The sequence below is a fragment of the Ixodes scapularis genome, unplaced genomic scaffold (assembly GCF_016920785.2).
Source record: "Ixodes scapularis isolate PalLabHiFi unplaced genomic scaffold, ASM1692078v2 PGA_scaffold13__105_contigs__length_92229423, whole genome shotgun sequence".
Taxonomy (NCBI): Eukaryota; Metazoa; Arthropoda; class Arachnida; order Ixodida; family Ixodidae; genus Ixodes; species Ixodes scapularis.
The window spans coordinates 76,181,382-76,203,682 of NW_024609839.1; the positions used below are offsets into that span (position 1 = coordinate 76,181,382).

General features: G+C 46.6%; 2 protein-coding genes across 2 annotated transcripts; one reads left to right on the forward strand and one right to left on the reverse strand.

The window, feature by feature from the left end:
• Positions 1-351: 351 nt before the first annotated feature.
• Positions 352-8,524, reverse strand: LOC121835566 (kinesin-like protein KIF3A). Its single transcript, XM_042289973.1, has 8 exons — positions 8,494-8,524; positions 3,726-3,825; positions 3,470-3,641; positions 2,854-2,998; positions 2,559-2,643; positions 2,359-2,464; positions 1,406-1,545; positions 352-946 (listed from the first exon to the last, which is right to left on the reverse strand). The coding sequence occupies exons 2-8, from the start codon at positions 3,816-3,818 to the stop codon at positions 362-364; spliced, it is 1,326 nt and encodes a 441-aa protein (XP_042145907.1). The 5' UTR covers positions 3,819-3,825; positions 8,494-8,524; the 3' UTR covers positions 352-361.
• A 293-nt stretch (positions 8,525-8,817) lies between these two features.
• Positions 8,818-22,114, forward strand: LOC115323834 (E3 ubiquitin-protein ligase TRAIP). The gene is made up of 5 exons (XM_029984290.4): positions 8,818-9,485; positions 10,867-11,103; positions 12,115-12,199; positions 17,728-18,085; positions 21,086-22,114. Exons 1-5 carry the CDS (start codon positions 8,998-9,000, stop codon positions 21,130-21,132), a joined length of 1,215 nt encoding a protein of 404 aa, XP_029840150.2. The 5' UTR covers positions 8,818-8,997; the 3' UTR covers positions 21,133-22,114.
• Positions 22,115-22,301: the final 187 nt, after the last annotated feature.

Below are 22,301 nucleotides of genomic sequence, written 5' to 3' on the forward strand. Positions count from 1 at the left end.
TATCTTGGGTGGGTCACTTGGGATAGTACGGTAACTACCATACTACGGTAGGCTCGTAGTGACTAGGAGTGTCGCGAACCTGCCCAGGTGCAAGTTCAACCAAGTTAGACTTTCCAACTTTCAACAGGATGTTCGACAAAGGTTCGACTGAAGTTTGACTTTTCTGCGCATACGCGAAAATGAAAAAAAAAAAAAACAGTTGACTCCACCTAACATAGGAAAAGTGCAATATTTATTTGGTGTATTGGTAACATTGGTTCTCATTAATAATAACTAATGAAAGCATTAAAAGCGCATGCTTCTGCTTTTATATGGTGTAAACATTGGTAACCACTTCATAAAATATAAAATAAACGACTTTCTAAATTATTATGTTTCCCAAAATTTGAAATATTTGTGTAGAAATCAGGCAACACTGTTCATAAGTCAAACTTCTAACCTTTGTGAAAGTTCGAAGGGAACCAGTCAAACCTAGAGATTCGAACGTCCAAATCGAGGTTCGAAACAAAGTTTGCGACACCCCTAGCAGCGACCATTTTGGAAAAGGGGATCCCTCATAGCAGCCATCTTGGAAAAGGGGATTTAGGCAGGGGCTTAAAAATGGGAGCAGAATACGGCAAATCGTAAGCGCTGACATTGATGGTACCGAGAAAGAATGAACGAAAAACAACTTGGCACACGTCTCGAGCTGGCTATACCACAAAGTCGGCTCGCTATACCACAAAGGTATAGCGAGCCGACCGATCACCATGAGGGTCTTGGCGTTGCCGCCGAGGGAGTCCTGAAGCAGTCGCGTCAGCTTGGAGTTGCGGTACGGAATGTGGGTGCTCTTGCCGTCGACCAGCGCCGATATCACGTTGCCCAGGGTGGACAGGGACAGGTTGATCTGGGACGCCTCCCTGAGACGCTGGCCGGTCGACCCGGTCTTGCTCTGCCGTTCGGAACCCTAAGAAACAAGTCCGTACACAAGGTTGTAGTTCTTTGCACGGCCTTTCGAGATTTACTTTGGGTCTCCACGAATCCGTCCACGTTTGGCAATACCACGAGTTCTATATCTCGATGCGACCGACCATATGTCTTGGCTCTTTCTCTAAAGGTGCTCATTTGCACACTTACGCCTGCTTACAACCGAGTGCATTACGACCTCTTGCGATCTCTAACAACAATTCCTATATATTTCTTCTTTTTTTGCGCATAAATTCTTAATTACTATCTTGGCAAAAACTTTTGGCAATGTTATGAATGACTGTTTTTCGTGGTATGCACGTTTGATCTGGCAAGTACCGCAAAACCCTCGCTCTAGTGAAACGCCGTTCCAGAGCCACCCTGTAGATGCAAGGGATCACGCGACCAGCCTCAAGCTAGCTTACGAGCGTCGACTGTAGTACGCACGGGATATACATACAGCCAGGTCGACGAGATGGAGCTTCCCGACGCGCACATGCTGCCTCCCATCCAGGCCACGCTCGCTGCACTCCACCGTGATCGTGAAGAGCGCGTGTGACCGTGAGCTGTGTGCATTCATGTTGGTCGCACCAACCACTCCTGGTAAAAGAAAAAAAAACGGAACAAAAGGGGCTGGCTTGTTACGGTCGTGTCAACGGCTCTGCCGCCGAAGACGAAGTCACTGGATCTTGGGAAAGTGGCACCATTGCCTTCCCTGCCTGTTGGGGGGATGCAAACGAAACATTCAGACGACCAAAAGCTTGCAAGGCAATTGGCTGGTCGGGACTTTTTGGCCATGGCAATCACCATTTCGGTCCCATCAAATCTTCAAAGCTTCGAAAAGGTTCTCAGAGAACCACCAGCCACACCAAGATTGCTGTAAAACTCTGCCGTACTGAAAGCGTTCCTCGCCAATATGAGTGTCTTTAGCACCATGTATGCATCAACTTATATACGTGCTTATCTCTACGAATCTCTCATTGATATTGTTCTTGCATATGTTTAGAGACAGGAAAACTATTTCTCAGTGCCACCAAGCACCAACGCCGCATGTGGTGACATTGAGAAGATGTGTATTTAGTTCGCCAGTGTGTGGATGGCAGAATCTCGGCATACGAGAAAAATGTTTCTGTACACTGAGATTGTGAATCGGCTCACCAAGAATGGATAGGTCAAAGAGAAACCTCTCATTCCTGAACCGAAATGGCGACCGCTTAATGCTACTTTACCCAGATCCAATGACTTTAGCTAAAGAGATCTCATCTCACTGAACAGCTTTCATGTGCAGGAAACAGGGAAGGCTGGGAACACCTCTGACACTAGTTACAGCTGAACTCTTTGGAGACGGGAGGAGTACACAGAGCGGGGCAGCTATCGACATGTGGAAGCGTGCTCCGACATGCTCAAACTCACTGTTCTTGTTGCCCAAGGTCATGATCTTGTCGAGCTCGTCTGCCGTCTTTACCATGCAGCTTGAGAGGCCCTTGACATAGACGCCGATGTCTGGCCGTTCCTTGACCTTGGTGGCAGAGGCAAAACACAGATAAATATGTGCATACAATAAAACTTGCCGTCTGCACTCTTTGTCTGAATGGAGGGCACAGGTCACCTACTTCCAGCCTTGCGTTTTGGTCCTTGGCAAGCAGATCCCTAGCCTCTTCGTTGTAGATCTCCAGGTAAGAGGCCCTCACGAGGAACCTTAAGGCGGCACAGGTCAAAAGGGTACAAATTATGCGAGGCTGCATGGAAACCCCCGAGTTTTCTCTGATAACTTTGCAACTTCAACGAGAAATACTCGATTTAAATTTGGTTACAGATTTGACCAGCCGTCAGTATAGGAGGCTTTGCAACTCTAGGGGTAACTCGCAATAACAAACTGTTTCAAAGGAACAAAACTGCCAGTCTTACTTTTTGTCGTCGCCAGCCTTGGCGATATGGCCAAAAATGTGAGCGAATGTGTTTGGAATGATGCCCTTCAGCTCCGGCACAGACCGATCTCCGGCCATGGTGTACGTCTTGCCGGTGCCAGTTTGCCCATAGGCGAATATGGTACCTGGATGTACACAAAAGAATGCGCTTAAGATGGCTGATGATTGGTGTGAGGTTGGATCCATAGAGCCACATTATATAAGTGTTAGGCAGATGCTAACATCCTGTTGCAAATGTCATCTGGGTTGGAGCCGTAAAGCCTATGGACACATTGTCTATTACCGGTTCTCAAACTTTTGGCCGTGTCACAGACCTCTCGACCCACTCGGAAGTCGTTCGAGGACCTCCAATGCATTCTGCACGAAAGGTATTGTGCAGTGGCATATATAGGAGGGCTTTTTTTATTTTTTAGAGCATTTTTTCTAAGATTTAGTGGAGACCCCTCCGATTGCTTCTGAGGACCCCTAGGGGTCTGAAGACCGCAGTTTGAGGATTTTTCTTTGACCGATGTGACCCTTTGACATTTCTATAACCTTGGCCATGCACACTGCAGCCGTAGTAGACGTATAATGACCAACACAAAACAAAACTTCACCATTGTATCCTTCGAGAACGTTTTCAACAATTGGTCTTGCAGCCTGGTTGTAGACGTCCATCTGCTTCGAGTCGGCGTCAAAGACCGTGTCAAAGGTGAACATCTTTGGAGGAGCATCGCCGTGAGACCCGGGGGGGTTGGCCACCAGGAGCGTGCCCTGGACGCTGTCAACCTTGGAAGAATGAACGGAGAGGTACAAGACTGAGGCCTGGCTGAACTTATGCGACACGTCTGATCCGTGCACGGCGGAACTTACGGTGACAATGTTCTGGCAGCCGGCAGCCTTTTCTTTCTCACTCAGCGGACGACACCGAACCACGACGCGGATGTTCTCGGTGTCGGAGGACATCGCTGGACTAGTGGCAAAAGAAAATATTTGTTGCATTCGTCCTGGAGATAGGTTGGGCGACATTAACTACCTATAGTCTGTCATCGGCTGCCTAAAGATACACCCGTATGTTGCAAGATTTGTTTTATGCTTTATTTCTGGAGGAAGTGATATCTTTTGCAACACCACTATAAGCTGAGTGCGGTGGAAGCTATACATGCTTGTTGGGCCACATGCTTGTTGGGCCCATGCTTGTTGGGCATGCTTGTTGGGATATGTGTCTTTTACCACGCGATAATGCTCCTGCCCATATACTCACGGGCAGAGGGTGGAATCATGTGATGGAGGCGTTTGATTGTTCAGAGGAGTGAGTCTCCCACAGCACTGTCAGCCTAGGGGTGAATGGGGTATACCTGTGGCAATCAATCCAGTATTTTTTCTTACTTGTTGCAGCTTCCTGGCTAAATTAATATGTCAAGTTTTCGAGCAATCTGCAGTCTGAAAAATATGCACGCAACAAGCTGAAAAAAAAAAAAAATGCTTTGTTTACATGAATTAGATGCAACCACACAAGCATGGACTGATGTACAAATAACAGTGTTAACTGACTTGGTGTTAACCAACGTTGGTGTTAACTATGTATACGAGACTAATCGACTGCCCTACAAGACGCGCGCTTGTTGCCTTCCACTGGGCTTTGGCTGCGTGCAACAAAGTGTTATCAAAAGCAGAAAGCTCAGCCGCTGAGCTGCTTAGACGCTGACTGTTGTGTTAGCATGTTGACAAGAGCAAGACCATTCCTTCTCGAGCCCAGACAAAGAGTCCTCTTTACTTTGGCAAGCGATAACACGCGTAACCTGGCTTGCTGAAAACCTCCCCCTTTTGGTTAGTTGGTGGATAGTATTACAAGTTTAATCTATACATTGGCTTCACTGTCCATCCACTTCTAGTGACGGTCAGACCTTGTAGCTCTGGTAGAGGCTGTACCCTGTCACTGGTAGCTAGAAGAGGCTGGAATCTGTTGCGCCTTACCCCATGGTCCATTTTGACCTGGTAGGAGTGAGGAGGACCTGCTTGATACGACCATTCTGTTTGTCCTCTCGTCAATTATACAGATGCATTGCCCACTTTGCAGACGTTTCAACAGACGTGCTACGTGTCTTGTGTCGAAGTTACATTTCTGTTTCTCCTCATTTTCTTCCTCCCACTTCCGTAGCTTCTGAGGCTCAGGAGTAACAGGCTTTGACAAAGAAGGAGCAATTGGGACAGATATGCAAATTCTTTGGCCCACTAGGAGTTCAGCAAAGCTAAATCCGTTTGCAAGGAACGTAGCACGGTATTATTGTAATGCACGGTAAGCATCAACAGTCTTCTTCCAGTTCCTCTTGACAATCTTTACTCCGGCTTCCACAAAACCGCTGCTCTGTGGAAACATTGGGCTGCAAGTTTTGTGTAAAAAGCCTCATTCTTTGAAGAACTTGAAGAACTCGGATCCAAGTAATTTTTGAAACTGGTTCTTTGTCGCTGTATATGGTCTCTGGCGTCACATCTCTTGCGAAGATAAATTTCATGTGGTCGACGACAGAAACAGCTGACAAGCTGGCCAAGAGGGCAACTTCGGGGTATCAGGAGTAATATCCCGTCACTAGCAAACCACTTGTATTTCAAGTAGAAAGGGTCTACGCTTGCTTGCTGCCAAGGCCGTTCAGGAAACAGAGTTGGTATCAAAGGCCCTTGGCGGTTGATTGTTTCCTGAATGCACTGTGTACACCCTTTTACCAGTTCTTCTATCTGCTTAGATAAGTCTGGCCACTCCACAGATTCATGGGCGCGTGCTCTGCAATTAAAAGATGCCTTGGCGATTCTGGTGAATGCTGTTCAAGACTTTGTCTCTCATTGCCTTAGAGCCGCCTCGGTGGCTCCGAGGCGAGAGCGCCGGCCTACGGATCTCCAGGTGGCGGGTTCGAGTCCCGACCGAGGTGCCCGCAATATGACGGAGGCTTATTGCGGAGAAGGCGCCGTGTAACCGAGCTTTCGGTTGCACGTCAAAAGATCCCCAGGTGGTCGAAACTAATCCTCAGTCCTCCGCTGGGGCGTGCTAGATGCCCGTCGTAGGTTTGGCACGTAAAACCCCCAAATTTGACTTTCTCATTGCCTTAGGGAATGATTATCCTCGACCCTCTCATTAGAAGGCCGTCTTCCACTGCAATGTCACTTCTGTGCTGCCAATAGGCACTCCCAGTTGAAAATTCCTATTAAGTTCCAATTGGAATTTTCTTATTGGTACCAATTGGTAACTTATTGGTACCAATTGGGTTTTTGGACAACCAATTGGTCACTGCCAATGGGAACCAACGGGAACCAATGGGAACCATTGGGAACCCATTCAGGTTCCAACTGAAAAAATAATTCCAATTGGTGAGACCCATTGGCCAGTGCGGTTCCAGCTGGAACCCACTAAAACCAATTGGTTCCAGTTAAAACCAGTTGGAATTCCAATTGGATTTAATGGGAATTTTCAGCTGGGGGCTGCACTCCTAGTTAAACGTTTTCTTGACTGGCCAACCCTCTGTACTGAAGTGCGTTAGAAACTGACATGTTGCGTCAATTTTCTGGTTAGCTTGCATTTCTTTCAACTTTTCGTCCGTTGCTGGAAGATTTGCCATGAGACCTCGCACATATGCTGATATCTCGTCCTCCACCTCCTTGTCCGGTGTATGTTCCAGGGGATTTCTGGAAAGGAAGTCAGCCGCCACTCTTTTCCGAGAACGTGTGTGATGTCATAAGAAAACCTTATCATCCGGAGTTTCATTTGCTGTAGTCTTGGCGTGATGTCTTCCAAGCTCCTGGACGAAAATATACGAACCAGCGGTTTGTGGTCCATCTCGGTCTGGATTTTCGTCCCTGTTTATAAAAGTCTCAAAACTTTTCGCACCTGCAGACCACCCAGTCCTTCCTTTTCGATCTGGACGTATCGTCTTTCTGTTTCGCTCTGTGTTCTCGACGCGTACGACACTGGTCTGTAGATCCCGTTCTTTTGCTTTAAATGCAATACTGTGCCAATGCCAAAAGAAGAAGCGTCTGTTGACAACATGGTTGATTTTCTTGTGTCAAACAGAACAAGTAGCGGGTCTGATGTCAAAATCAACTTTAGCTTTTCAAAAGCCCTCCGTTGTTTGTGGTTCCAGGCCCATTAATTTTTGGCAGTAATGCGATCACCAAGTGCAACTCTTGGGCCAAACTGCGAAAAAATTTCCTAAGGTAGTTAACCATTCCAAGAAAGCTGTTCAGCTTTGTGATACGTACAAGTGGGAGCTTTCATCTTCAAAATGGCTTCTACCTTCTCTTGATCTGGACGAACTCCTTCTTGATCGATGGCATGTCCAAGAAGCTTTATTATGAGTTTCTGCGAACCGACATTTAGCTTCGTTCAGGGTAATTCCTGCCAGCCTGAGTCGAGAGAGGACGTCTTGCAGGTTTCTGTCGTGTTCTGCTCTCGTGGATCCGTAGACAAGGATGTCGTCCATGTTGCAGACTTGTCCTTTGATTCCGCTCAGAAGCTGGCTCATCTTCCTCTGGAAGAACTCTGGAGCAGATGTAATACTGAAGGGAAGCCAGCTAATTTTAAAGCATCCAAATGGTGTGATGAAAGCCTCAGAATCTGGGGCTGTTGAGCAAGCTCAAACTGCCAGAACCCAGAATTTGCATCGATTCTTGAGAACTTCGCATTCCCAAGTTGTTTCAGTACGTGCTGGTCTGTGACCGGAAGCGGATGTGTCGTTCCACATACTTGTTCAGCTCCGTGGAGTCAACGCAAATTCTGCAGCTTCCCTTCGACTTTGTCATGACTGTACCATATTGCTGATCACCAGTCTGTGGGCTCGTCCACAATTTCGATTACGCCCAGGGTGAACATACTGTCTATTCCTTGATCTTTTCCATTAAGGAAATTGGGATCCTTCATGGAGTGCTCAGACAATGCCCAGGGAACTGCATCCTTACGTAACTTAATCTTGTAAGGTAATTGTTTCACGCAGCCAAGGCCTTGAAAAAGTTTTGGAAACCCGCCCTTTGGATCGACTGTCCCGGGTTTCGTGTCGACTACCGCGCTCATGCAGTCTCTGTACAAGTCCCGCAACTCCACGGAGGGGGGGTATGGCGAATATTTGCTCTCACTACATGCGTTCAACTTTGTTCGGCTGAGCCCCTTTACTACTCTTTTGGCCTCAACCAGAGGCAATGCACTGAGGTACTTTTTGTAGATTCTGGAATCGCAGTGATGTCTGCCCCATGTCTATCTTGAAAGATACTGGAGTTGTCTGGACTGTCAGTACAATCCTCCATGCGTGTTCCTCAGCTGATTCTATGACTCCAAGAAAGACGGGCTCACAGACGGGCTCTTCGGCTTTGAGGACGATCGCTGAGCGGCAGTGTAGGTACTACATACGATCGTCGGCACGTTTTCGTATTTTACTTCAAAAGGCATCACATTTTACCGCTTTAGCTTAGTGTCCCAAATATGCACTTTCCACTCTGACGGTTTTTATGACAGCCCGACAGCACGAACGATCGACAGCAAACTGTCGATCGTTTGTTCGCGCTAACGGTGTCGCGCAGTGTAGTACCACAGCTGCCCAATGATCACAAAATCAGGTTTTAAGAATGCGCACTCTGCAGTATTAGTCGAATCACTTACCTCGTCACGCGCGCGGGGTTGCAAAATATACACACTCACAGTGCTCACACAGTGGCCTGTTCTTTGCGGTGCCTTTTCCTCTGATGCAGCGTCGTTTCATCGATCAAACGAAAACAGAACTGCGTTTTGGATTTTGATTTGTACTTCACATGTGACTTCTTAAATTAATTTATTCATTACCTAGTCGCCTCAGTTAAAAAAATAACTGTGATAAATATCTCTAAAAATGTTTAACTTACGTTGACAATAAATGTTTTATGTTCGAAAACGTATTTAGCGTTTGTCTAAACTTAGCGGGCTCGCCGCTTGGGTCAGCAACATTGAACAAAGGCGGCGTTTTTTTCAAAAAGCCAGCAGGCAGCGCGGCAGCGCTGGGCGGAAGGAAGGCACTAAGGTTAAGGACAGTTGCTGCAGTGGCACATGCGCTGACATACGCCCAGTAGGTTATTTAGAACCTGTCCGAAAAGTGTAGCTTCGTTTCAACTTGCGCTAGCCTCCACAACCATGCGTGTTACATGCAGCATCTGCATGGACTGTTTCGACCGCACCAGCACCGACAACGTGAACAGCACGGCCTGCGGCCACGTTTTTCACGAACTCTGCCTCCTGCACTGGCACGAGATGTCCAAGACCTGCCCTACGTGCCGCAAGCCTCTCCAACAGCGGCAGATCTTCAAGCTCTTCTTTTCCGCTTCCGAGTCCAGGGACGAGGACGTGAGCAGTCTCCAGAACCAACTGGACGATGCCAAAGCCAAGCTGCGGGCCGCCGGCGTGGAGAAAATCAAGCAGCAGGAAGCCGCTGACGCTTTGAAGGCGTTCCTCATTCAGCGCGAAGACGAAGTCCAGGAGATTAAGGAAAAGTACATGACGGCGATTGGGGACCGAAACTTGCTGGAGAGCAAACTGCGGTCCATGAAGAAAGAGGTCGCCGAAAAGAGGCAGTTGTCGGACGAGAACATCGTGCTGAGGGCCCGGCTCGAGGAGTGCGAGAAGTGAGTTCTTTCACAGTAATTGTTTATGTAACCTTTAAGAACCCCGGGCCAGAGTTGGAGAAACGCTACCGGGACATACTGGGCGCAGTGTCTTGCGGGATTGAAGGTGGAGGCAACCGGAGGCCTGCACGGGTCAATGAACCCGAGCCAGCCCGACCCGCTGTCTCTTGGGCCCGGGCAGCCCGGGCTTCTCTTTTTGCTCACTATGGATAGCTCACAAACTGCGCGGCATGGCAGGCTGGCTTGCCTCTGTCACACGTGTTGACTACGGTACCAAATAGTTTGGGTTCCGTGCTTTCAGATAAATCCTAAAAAAAACTCCGAAGAACACCCGCCGTATCAGTGCCTTATCGCGGCGTGAAACAACAAGTCAGCGAGGCTAGGTGTGTGCCTTCTGCCACACGCGCATAGTCCGGCTCGGTGTTGATGTCGCTGGCCTGTAATAAGGCGGAGCCTCCTGAGGGGGCGGTTCACCGAATGATACTTTAGCGAATAATTGGGCGCCGCAAAGCGGCGTTTACGTGTGGGCCAATACACACACACATGTGGGTTTACATTTTTTGTAATGAGCCGCCTCAGACTGTCGCCGCGAAGCGGCGTAAAGCGCAGCGCGACGGATGGGTTAACGCGCGCCCCCGTTGTTGCCCCGGAGGCTCCGCCTTATTACAGGCCAGCGACATCAATACCGTCCGGCTCCCCTGTTTCACTCCGCGATAAGGCGCTGATCTACGGCCTGTCAGCGCTCGCGTGATATTGTTAAAAAAATATAAAGCCTGTAACAATGAAAAAAAAAAAGACAGTAGTTTACAAGCCGAAAATTATGCTTTGAAAGGAATATTAAAAGGTGCACCAAAGACGTTTCTGAGATTGTCTGTTCTTGGTGATAACTTATCTTACGGGCTCCAAGCGTCCTAGAAATCCTAAAATTGTGCTTGTGCTACATCTGTTTCCCTACTAAAAATGTGATAAAAGTTGACATCCTTGGAGGATGCCAACTACTGACTGTAGATTTGGCTGGATAGCGCAGGCCACCGCCTGATTTTAATCAAAAAGTTCAGCCTTACCCATTCATCCATCCAGTGTGCACAAGGATTTCGCTCTTCCGCAAGTGGGTTCTTGAGCAGTGTTTAAAGCTCTTGAGGAAGCAGACCTGATTTTATAAATTTATAAACGAATGCTCCTTAAATCAGCGCAATGTCACCAGTATGTAAACTGTGTCGGTAGAATGTGCAGTAACTGAACCTGTATAGACCGTCCCCTTTTTTTACCTCTTTTTATTTTCCTTTCAGTGTTGCCGGAGTACCCCTTAGTGACGGATGCTTCTGGATGAACGAGAGCTGCCGTATGGTTAACATACTTACCTCGATCGGTTTTTTTTCAGGGAACTGCAGTCGACAAAGGACTCGCGATCCAATATGGCGAACGAGGTGACATGTCTGATAAAGGAGGCGGGCCACTGGACTGCCCGGGCAAAGCGACAGGCGGTGCAGCTCAAGGCGCTGGAGGCCGAAGTGGGGGAAACAAAGAAGTTGCTTCAGGATGCTGAGAAGCGGATACGGATCCTGAAGGAAAAGAGGCACCACGATCACATGCTGCTCGATCATTCCCTGCAAGAAAGGTACATCTCCCCTAACACCTCTCAAACTCAGCGTTCTTGTGTGCATCCATTCGGTAGACACTAGGCTGCGATGGGGACAGGGAACACAGCAGACGGACTTTTCTGTTTGGAAGGAGACAGTGGTGTGGCGCTTTTCAGTGGGCGGGTCTTCTACAAAGAGTTTGAAATAAGGACCTAACGCTAGTTGCCGATTTTTTTTTTTCCAGTGCCAAATATATTTGACCCTTACACAAAAACCATGTGTAATGCTCTATATCTTTTTAGCAACATGGGGTTGTGTTTTTTAATGTGCCACATTTCTAAAAATAAAAACGGTGCGATGTATATTTGTGGCATGATTTTGAAAGTGTGTTTGGCTCGGGGACCAGACGCATTTGTCCTAATGGTAGGCGGGTGGCAGGCTACGCATTGTCTGAAACAATTTTGGGAAACTGACTTTTATGGTTGCCTTCTATTAACCCTTTTAGTGCCGCTTTTTTTTTCTTGCATTGCATTGCATGCATCTTGCATTTCTTTATGTAGACGTGGTCTCCTTTATGACAGCAGCTCGCAAACACCAGTCTTTCGTCCGTAAATGCGAGAAAAGCAATTTTTAAATGAACAAAGCGACTCCCCACTACCACCTGGCAGGTAGTTGGGGGGCTGAGCTTCGTTGGAATGCCTCGTGCCACGGGCTCTTCGGGAGCAGTGTCACGGCGTGTCGTGTCCGATGGAGGCGCGCGGGAACGAGTGGCACTCGGCACACCTCTCAGTTCGAGTACGCTGTACCTCAGGTGTTCCCACTTGGCGGGATTGTAACGCATTGACGATGAAGCCGGTGCCACCTAGTGACAACGATCATAATTACCCTTTGCCGACTCATCGCGCCGCCTCGAGGCCGATCTTTAAGCGCTCTCCAGAATCGGTCGGTTGGAACGTAAAATATAGCCGTCTGCAGACTTGGTTCCTCGGTATGTTTGAGCGTAAAGCGAGAACAGTACCACGCTTCAAATAAAAATTTTTTTTTTGCAGCCCTGCACCCGAACGGCTGAAGCGACCGCGCCTGACGGATCCCGAAACTACGCTGTCTCCCGAGGTTCCGTCCCCAAGCGTCAAGGTATGTAAATGCTCTCTAGCACCATCGGCATCGCTATGACCGGCCTTTCACGATTGGCCAAATGCTCGTCTTGAGTAGGACTATTTCTGCTCTCGATTACAGAAATGAGAACAAAGTCGGGCTCTCGTCTGACGGTCAGTGTTGCCAACTCGGGGATTGAAAACCCGCAGTCGGGACACCGAAAACCGTTAAAAACCACTAAATTGAAGACATTGTGCGAAAATTACTTTTGAACACATTTTATTGCTTTAATTCTTGCCCAGCAGTATAATTACGGTATATATATATATGTATATATATATTAAAAATTTAAAAGGCTTTCTTTTTCTTTCTGACTAGAAATCTGTCTTGCCACGCCCCTTTGTTCACAGAAAGATGTCTGCTTCATCGGCATCTTGATGTTTTTTGCTGGTGCCAATGGTTCCTGGTGTGTCGCCGCCGGGTTTGCCGAGGTTAACCTCCATGGTGCTGATCTTTCTTAGAAGATCCGATGGGAATTCGTAGCTAGAACGGCGTTTGTTCTCCCTTCGGAGGCCAGCCCTCATTGTCAAAATGCAATTGGTCATCTCTGTAGACATCCTGTTCCTCTGCTTGGACTTGACTATGTTCATCTGGCTGAACACATTCTCAACCTCTGCATTCAACCTAGGCAGTAAGTGTTGCTAAATCAAAATCAGCAAGATCAAGGAAGGGGTTTGCTTTGGAGGCATCCTTGTATTTCTTGACCTCCTCCCAAAAGGCAACAGTTGTTTCACGGTTGTTCCAGCGAACATGACTGAGTTTGTTCCATAGTTTGTCCCTCATTGTCATAATGAAATTGGTATTCTCTGTAGACATCCTGTTCCTCTGCTTGGACTTGACTATGTTCATCTGGCTGAACACGTCCTCAACCTCTGCATTCGACCTGGGCAGTAAAAGTGTTGCTAAAGCAAAATCAGCAAGATAGATCAAGGAAGGGGTTGGTGTTGGAGGCATCCCTGTACTTCTTGACCTTGTCCTAGAAGGCAACAGTTGTTTCACGGTTGTTCCAGCGAGCAAGACTGAGTTTGTCCCATTTTTATTTAATTGCTGCAATTTTTTGTTCTTTTTGTGCGCAACAAGGAGGACAGTCACCTTGTTGAGCAGGACTGTACTATCTTAAGCGAATCTTGTCCGTTGTTCAGGGTGCGATAGATGTCTTTTGATTCATCTAGAACCAAGCTGTAACTTCCAGATCCTAGGTCGGAAAGGCACTCGTCAACGAATTAAGGAGAGAGAACGTTCCTGATCAACGCACTGCACTTCGATCGGTGAAGCTGGAGATGCTTAGCCCCTTCGCTGACCCAAAACTGATTATGCCATAGTTCACCCAAATGATCCGAAGCCAAAATTGCGGAATGGGCGTACTTCATTGGGCCTATTTTATCTTGCAGCTGTGACAAAAGCTTCAAATGCACATTGACACATTCAAGCTATTCAAAGTTGTGTGCAAAAGAACCGAGTTGTGTTCCAATATTTGACACAGTGCAGGGGTGTGACATCTGCGTCATTTGTGCTATTTTGATACAAACCCAATTGTGCCTTTCCCGTTTTTTTTTTTTTTTTTATATATATTTTGTCTTGGTACGTATTGGCGCTGATAACTTAATGGAACCAGGGTGGGAAAAAATGATTAAAAAGAAAAGTCAGATTTGTTAATATTTAACTGGCTGATAAGCTGCTCTAACATCTTCTGCTCCTAATCTGCTCCAAACTGTAGACGTTTTTTGCTTCAAAGTCGCTCCAAAATGCATAAACTGCTGCTCCAAAACGAGAATTTTGTGCTCCTAAGCTGCTCCAAAATCCTATATTTCCTGCTCCAAAAATTGCTCCAAAACCTGTTTCACCTGTCTCACCCCTGCACAGTGATATCTTGATGACGTCTCCTTTAACTGATCACAATATTACTGAGAGTAAGCAATCACGACTGTCGTATTATGAATCTCACAGATGCAAAATTGATGGTAATTTGGTATAAAAATTTTATACCTCCGAAAAAAAAACTCAAAGATGACATGATACGTCCTATTTTGGAATATATGAATCTGGTGTGGGAGTCCTACTAAGAAGATAGACAAGGACACATTAGAAAAGATTCAAAGGTTGGCTGTGCGGTTTATTCTTTCTAAGTATAGATGAGCAGACTGACTAGAATGCTGAATCAGTGTGGCCTCCAGCCATTAGAAACTAGACAGAGGATAGCAAGGCTAAGACCGTTTTTTTCCCCATATACTAGGCAATTAAAAATTGACTCGTAGTTGTATCTGAAAGAAGGGCGGGCATAAGCGATCACGACACTTAAATCATGACATGGCGGTTCAACCATACTACGGTAGAATCAATGTTTTTAAGTATTCCTGTTTTGCACAAACAATTGAAGAATGGAACGGTCTTCCACAATGTGTTGTAAACTCAAAAGATATTTCTACTCTTGATTTGTTTTTAGAACAGTTGTTTTTCCCAATAAGTATAAGCCTGGAAGGATGTATATGCTAATATTATTGACAGTGTTACAATTTTCTGTGTCGTGTGTTATTATAGGACTGTGTATGTTTTTTGTATGGACTGTTCACCTCTCCTGTAATAGCCTTCAAATGAAGGCTTACAGTATTGTTAAATAAAAATGGCTAAAATTCTTTCCTCCCGCAAAACAATAATTTTTCCCGCTAGACAAAACCAAAAGCCGCTAAATATAGTGGGAAAACCACTATTGGCAACACTGGGTGTAACTGATACCGCACTGAAAAATCAAACTTGTCACGGACTGTGAGGACTATTCCATACAAGAACAGCGTTCCAGAATGAACCGGTCTTTCTGCAGTACAAATATTCAATGTATCGAGATATTTCAAAATTTTAATACTATATTTGTTTTCACCTCAAGGGCCGTAGTAAAAAAAAGTCCCAATCCTCTCGTAGCATTACTGACTTCCCCCTTTATGTAAAGAATTTGACATGGGTAGGTAGATAAGTTTTAGGTTAGATATGTCACTTTATCAAGACTTCCACATTCCAAGTGCCAAAAGCATTGCTTTTTCCTCAGACAACCAAATCTCGTAAGAACTACTTTGCACCCCGTATGATCAGTGCACAGAATTTGCTTTTTAGGGGCGAAGCTCCTTTAGGGTCTAGCCTTGTCCATCCGGCGTCCGTGCTCACATCGATCTTGCTGGTGCTCGTGCTCGTGAGCTCAACTTGCTTGTGTAAAGCAAAAAAAAATTTTTCTGCAGTTGACAGGATTTGAATCTGTGCGGGGATACCCCAGTGGATTTCTAGTCCATCACCTTCTAGGCCACGACTGCGGGACAAGTAGGGGGCTCTGAGATGTTGTAGTAACTCAAGAGCTGGGGATGTCATGGATGAAACGTTGCATGTAGCCGCTCAACGTCTATACAGGAGAGGGCGCTGCGGTCAAATGCGTATATAATTGCCTTAAACTTTGTATGCATTGGCTCAACGTTTATAGACGAGAGGGTGCTGCGGTCAAATTTTAAATGCGTGTATAACCACGTTTCATACCACACATTGTCTTTCTGACATGGATGAAAACAAACGAAAGACTCGGGAAATATATCACTCTGAGTGATATATTTCAAGTTTTAATGCCACATACGTTAATAAATATGTCCCAGTTGAAAACATAAAATCGACTGCAGCAGAACTTAATGTATAAAAGGGATAAAAGAAACAGTGAATCTTTTACGGCTTTTTGTTTCCTGTCGATTCTTATTTTTACCAACATGCTCCTACACAAATTTCAAACCCTATGTTGTTGGTTTTGACCTTTGTAAGTTGCAGTCTTTTTGCCTTGTGTAATCATCAACACTGAAAAAAGTTTTTTACGGCAGCTTTTTTGCATAGGCACAGCACCATTTGAAAATAATTGCAATAATTTATTTCCAATTTTCGGCAAGCAATTTTCTTTCTCAATATTTTGCCACCAAGGGAAGAGAGGCACAACAGCGCATGCGCGTCAGTTCTCCTGCAAGAACAACTGTTGCTTCCCGCAATGCTTGGATAGAAAATGGTTCGCGATTCACACGTTCACCAACGACCTTTGCTCTTTCCCGTGCCCCGTTGTTCAGCAGCGCTATGAGTTGCGCAGTGAATTTTGCGAGTGTGAAATGCAGGACATTTAGAAGATTTGATATTTCTTGCGGGATGCGGGACATGGGCACTCAATGCGGTACAGTCCCACGAGTCGCAGGACGGGTGGTCACCCTAAACTGCGCCAAAGCACTTGCCCCGCTGCGTCCTGCTACCTTTTGCCAGAACATGGAGAATTTGCACCAACATGGCACCAAAACTTATTTTCGGTTTATTAACAGTGAAAATAGAATAAGTCAGGTAAGTCAGGCCTCGTTACGTGGCCAATTTGTTCGGGTAGGCTAGTGCGAGTTTCCGAGACTTTTAATTATCGCCTTAAATAGCATCATATTTAATTTGATCTCTGTATCTCACATTGGCAGTACTTGAAAGTTTCAAAATACTCCTTGTGCTCGTTGTCTGTTCTGACTGAATAGCTAGGATCGTTAGTGCACTTGTAACCGCGTGCTGCAGTGAATCGACATCCGTGTGGTAGGTGTCACAATTTGTGTATCTTGCTTCGCCGCAGTGCACCTGTGTGCTAAGGGGAAAGCACTTCCCCAAAGCGCGACGTTACACACGGTTTCTGAAAAAGACTCCAGCTAGTATTCGCAACTCCAGCGAATTACAGGGGGCGTGCTGGTCAGGCAAAATGGCGAACGAAAGGAGGTCGTTTTCATCATTCAGCGCACGGGCCACCATAAATTTCTTGTACTGTACCATAAGATAGGCGTTACATATGAAAGCAAAGTGACTTTTCAATGGTAATTAAAAACCTTCTTCTAATCAGTATGTAGGAATGACATGGCGGAAGCATAAAAATAATTACTGGAAACAATGTTTTGTTTCTATGTTGCCTACGATAATTAAGCACCGATAGCAGACGACAGAGTTGAAATGACCTTTTTCCTTGAGCTTCTTGGTGTTGCCGCTACTCGGCGTCGATTTTGCTGGAGTTGCCAATACAGAGTGTTTTTTTTAGTCTGTACGAAATTACCTAAAAAAAAAGAGTTGCTTTGGTGCATTTCTAATTTTGCTATTAGCTTACCCTACTTTCCGGCCACTCTAAACAAGGTTGCTTGTGCCATTAGGCTACTAATTAACATAGATATTTAAGTTAATTTCTTAATTAGTGACTTTAGATGACGTGCTACATCGCATGTTCCAATTGCACAATGATAAAAACAGAAAAATTAACTGTTCCCTTTCGTATCGTTGCCGATAGTATACATCTTTGTACATTTTTCTGGTGTGTGAGATTTCCTCTTTTTGACAGAAATTATGTAAAGTGCCTCTTGCCAAAGCTGTATAGGGAACAGAGTCCTCGTGAGGCATTACGCCTTCAGTCTCTGCCACCCCCCCCGGTGAACGGGAAACAAAGAAATGAAACGAAATGACAGTCCGACATTGCCCGTCCAACGCAGATGGACCACTTTGTGTGCATCAACACGCTGATGACGGAGGAGGACGGCCAGCGCGAGCTGCGCACCTTCTTCGAGCGCTTCTCCCCGCACATCACTGACATGACGGTTCAGCAGCTTGGTGACTTCTTCGCCTCCTACACCCTGCACCGGTCCCAGAGGGCCTTGGGCAGTGGCGGTTTTGCGGAGGCGGCCAGCGCCGCTGCCAGGGACCCGCTGTCCCTCTCCCGGCTCGTCGAGCCCAACTTGTTCCTCGGATCGGACTGCCTGGTCAAGATCAAGCGGGAACCCCACGACCTCCGCAGCGACGCGCTCCTGCACGCCGGCGAAGACGCGGGTCCCTGGCCCAGCGATGGACGCCGTGAGTGGCTTTGGGTCTCTTAATGGCTACCTTTGTGTGGCAACCCTCGTGACGTTTTTGCAGCGAAACTTTGTTCTGTCTAGGTTGTTGTATGTGTTCCAGAGGGAAGAGAACAGTGTTTTTTGGCTTGGGGTAAATGGACTGTGTGTCGCAAAGAGCTCAAACTCCGCGAGAGTGTGATGCTAGCAGTTGTCATATAGGACGCGAAAGTTTGAGAACAGGACGCCACCTGGATCGAAAGGTAACTGGGAAAGACGTCGTCGCTCCACAAGTCGACATCTACCCAAGCTCTATGTCGTTAAAACAAGAACTGTCATCGGGGACACATGTGGGATTTATACAAGTGAAAAAGTGAAAGCTGCTTACAACTCCCTGTAACGCCGAATTAGAGTGCAGCTCTTGAGGAGGAGGAGGGAAGGGCACTGGGGGTGGGTTAAACTAACCAGGGGGGGTCACGTGACCTTGGGGTCACGTGACCCCCAATGCCGACGTTGTCATCACTGACGTCACTGATGACGTCATCAGTGACGATGACGATGCGGGTACCGATGACGTCATTAGTGACGTCACTGATGACTTCACCAGTGATGATGACGATGACGATGCGAATGTCGGTGACGTCATCAGTGACGACGCTGATGACGTCATAAGTGATGATTACGATGACGATGCGGATGTCGGTAACGTCATCAGTGATGATGACGATGCGGATGCCGGTGACGTCATCAGTGATGATGACGATGACGATGCGGATGCCGGTGACGTCATCAGTGACGATGACAATGTGGATGCCGGTGACGACATCAGTGACGTCACTGATGACGTCATCAGTGACGATGGCGATGCGGATGTCGGTAACGTCATCAGTGATGATGACGATGACGATGCGGATGCCGGTGACGTCATCAGTGATGATGACGATGACGATGTGGATGCCGGTGACGTCATCAGTGATGATGACGTCATCAGTGATGATGACGATGACAATGTGGATGCCGGTCATTGGGGGGTCACGCGACATCGGCGGGGGTCACGTGACTTCGGGGGGGGGGGTCACGTGCCCCCCACGAGGTCACGTGACCCCGGTGGGGGGCTCGCGCGGTGCATTATGAGACATTTCCCATGATGCACCGGGGTCACGTGACCTCGGGGGGGTCACGTGCCCCCCACGAGGTCACGTGACCCCGGTGGGGGGCTCGCGCGGTGCATTATGGGACATTTCCGATGATGCACCGCGCGGTTACGCCGACCCCGACGCCGCTCAAGCCGGAAACGGGCCCCTAAGAGCTGCGCTCTAAAACAGTTGTTAGCAAGAAAGAGAATATTGTTTTCTTTCTTTCTGACAAGCTTTTTTCACCTTAATACCATAATATCGCGAGAGATGTCCACCCCCCGAAAGATAACCCGACCCTATTTTTGGCACGATTTGCTACTTTTTCAGAAACACGGAAAGATAGCCGACTTCTAGTAATTGGAGGGCTGGGGTCACCTAATGGTGACCTCAGCAGAAATGGTGTTACTTAGCTGCGGCAGGAGATAAGCAAATATTGCTGACTGGGAAGGACAGTCACCTTTGGTTCATCGCCCCTCCCAGCAATCTCAAGTTTTGAGTCACCAAATCTAAAACTAGCATTTTTTCAGCTTGTTTTTATGGCACATTGAAACTTAGCACACTTCCTATTTTCACCCCATTTTCTTTGGAATTTAGGTGAGCTATATCTCAAGATATTACGGTAAATGCTACAGGTGCCCACAATGTCATTTCTTGTTTTGGCGATATTAGGCTTAGGTGGATGTCGGTTCATAAAGGCATTTTGTCTTTCTCAATTACCTTTCGTTTCAGGGAACGTCATGTTCTCAAAGTTTCATATTCTCTATCCTAACTGCTAGCGTCACATTCTCACGGAGTTTAAGCTTTCTGCAATGCACAGTTTATTTACCCGGGCCTAAAAACACTGTCCCTTTTCCCCGGGAACACCCTGTATGCATTGGCTCAGGTGTGATGCCCGGAGCAAGTTAGAGCCACTCAGTAAGCTACGCTTCAAAGTAGCGGCACTGCAGCCGTCCTGGTGCTTAGAACCCCATTGTTAATTGCCAGTCATACTAAGAGAATTGTTAAAACTGTCCGTGACGAAGTCCTGAACTTCCCGACACAAATGGAACGATTGCCAATTGTGCCTGCTTTGCTCCAAGCACCAAAATGGCGGTGCCCACAAAAAGATTGGGGAAGTGAAGTGCCGATACAACGAGCGCAGCTCATTCGGTGACTCCAGACCGACGTGTTTACACACACTGGCTCAAACCACCTGATGTGTTTGTGTTTGTCTCGCAAGTAGCATCGAATGTGCCAAAGCACGAGAAACGTGTCTCGGGCAGCTATTGGAAGCAAATGGCGGCACAGCGCTGAAATGAGCGGCGCTTGGGAGCGAATAGTGGCAAAGCACTGCGCGCGAAGCGTGAACTTTCTCACGGGGCTTTAACACTAGCTCCATCTATTAGGTATGTAGCCCTGGAGCACTTTCATATAATTAGACTGAAGGTTTCGCAGTATTGTCTATGTAAAATCTACACACTATCCACGCGAAATGATTGCTTATAACATTGTCTGAATTATTCCGAGCCCGTGGCGAAAACGTGATGCTTAAAAAAGGAATGCAGACGGAAGTGTTCCAGGGCATGGCAGCATTGTGCTGCCTCACTAGTCACAAGTGGTAGCAACGCAGTCGATCGGGGCTGGTTCTTGCTATTTGCGTCGGGTGCGTCCACGGCAACCAAAACGACGGCAACGACCGAGACACTTGCATATAACCCTCGCTTGCCATCTTGTGTTTGGCAAACAGCTGACCCAATGAACTTGTTGTTGCTGTTGTTTCGGTCGTTCCGAACGCAACCAATGCAGCTGCCTCAATTAGGCTTCAGGTATTGAGACCTTTTGAAACGAAACATGGATGACAAGCTACATTATGCAATGCTTTTCGTCTCCACTTTTTTATTCTTTAGGAACATCATACCAACCGGAGGAATATGGTTCCGAAGATACGCTGTGATCCAAGAGCGATCGTCGGGTTGTGTACAGATGTGCTTTCGAACGGACAGAGAAACGCTGCCGGGGACATCGTCACCTCGGAACAGGTTCCCCCGCGTGACCAGGCTGCCACTGGTCACGCGGGGGAACCTGTTCCGCCCCGGCCTTTCGTCGTCCGGTTCCCCTCCGTCCGTCATCCGAACCGGCTACAACGGTCTCGGCGGACACTCCAAGCACGTTGTCGGGTCGAAGGCTCTTTCGACTCGTCCGTGAACGCTTCAACTATGGTGGTTTTGGGCCGGATAAATGGGGACGTTCAGCAATTTTCAAGAAAACATGTTTTTTTTTGTTGTTTTTTTTCACGATTTGCAGATGTGCCCCCGTTTTGGACCAATTGCCTTTTCTTTTAAACAAGCAAGCAAGATTTTTTTTTTTTTTTGTCTTTTGTGTAGAAGTAGCATGAATGCCTTTAGATGCTTTTTCAGTTTGAGAACAATTGCAGGTTTTAGATTTTAGTGTTCATTCAGTGTTTTATGTGACAAGCCAAATGTCTGCCAGTTTTATTTTTGTGTCTTGTACTATAGCATGGAAGTAGCATGAATGTTTTCTAGGTCTCAGTGGTTTGGGGGCTGATGAGTGTTGAATAAAAACGAGGGAATTCGCGCATGAAGTTTTCAGAAAATATTTTTATATTTGTGTATGCCTGTGAACCCATTGTTTAGTTTTTTTTTAAATTTTGGGCATCAGTTGTGTGTATTAATAGCAGTGCAGCTTGTCGACTATATTTTGGGCCAAATGGAAGTATGAGAATAAACTGACTGTATGCAACATCTTAAAAAAACAAAAAAACTACTTGTTTGCATTTTCTTGCAGAACCCATTCGTAACAATCACTCTTATACACGTCTTTTTTGCTTTGACACTTAAACTTAACAATTGCAAAAAGGAAAACTGAATTAATGGAAGAATAGTGAACTCTTATCTGCCAAGCATAAATAAATGTACTTTTAAACAATCGTGTTATTTAGTCGTATGGGGTATGGGCGTAATGGGTACGCAACTACGTTCTTCAGGTGTATGAAACCCCAGTGTAAGTGAAACAGGCAGATGTTTTTCTCTGCATTGCCAGCTAGTGCAAACAGCTAAGCAATTCAATCTTGCTTGATTTCTGGAATTCAACCTTAATCCATAG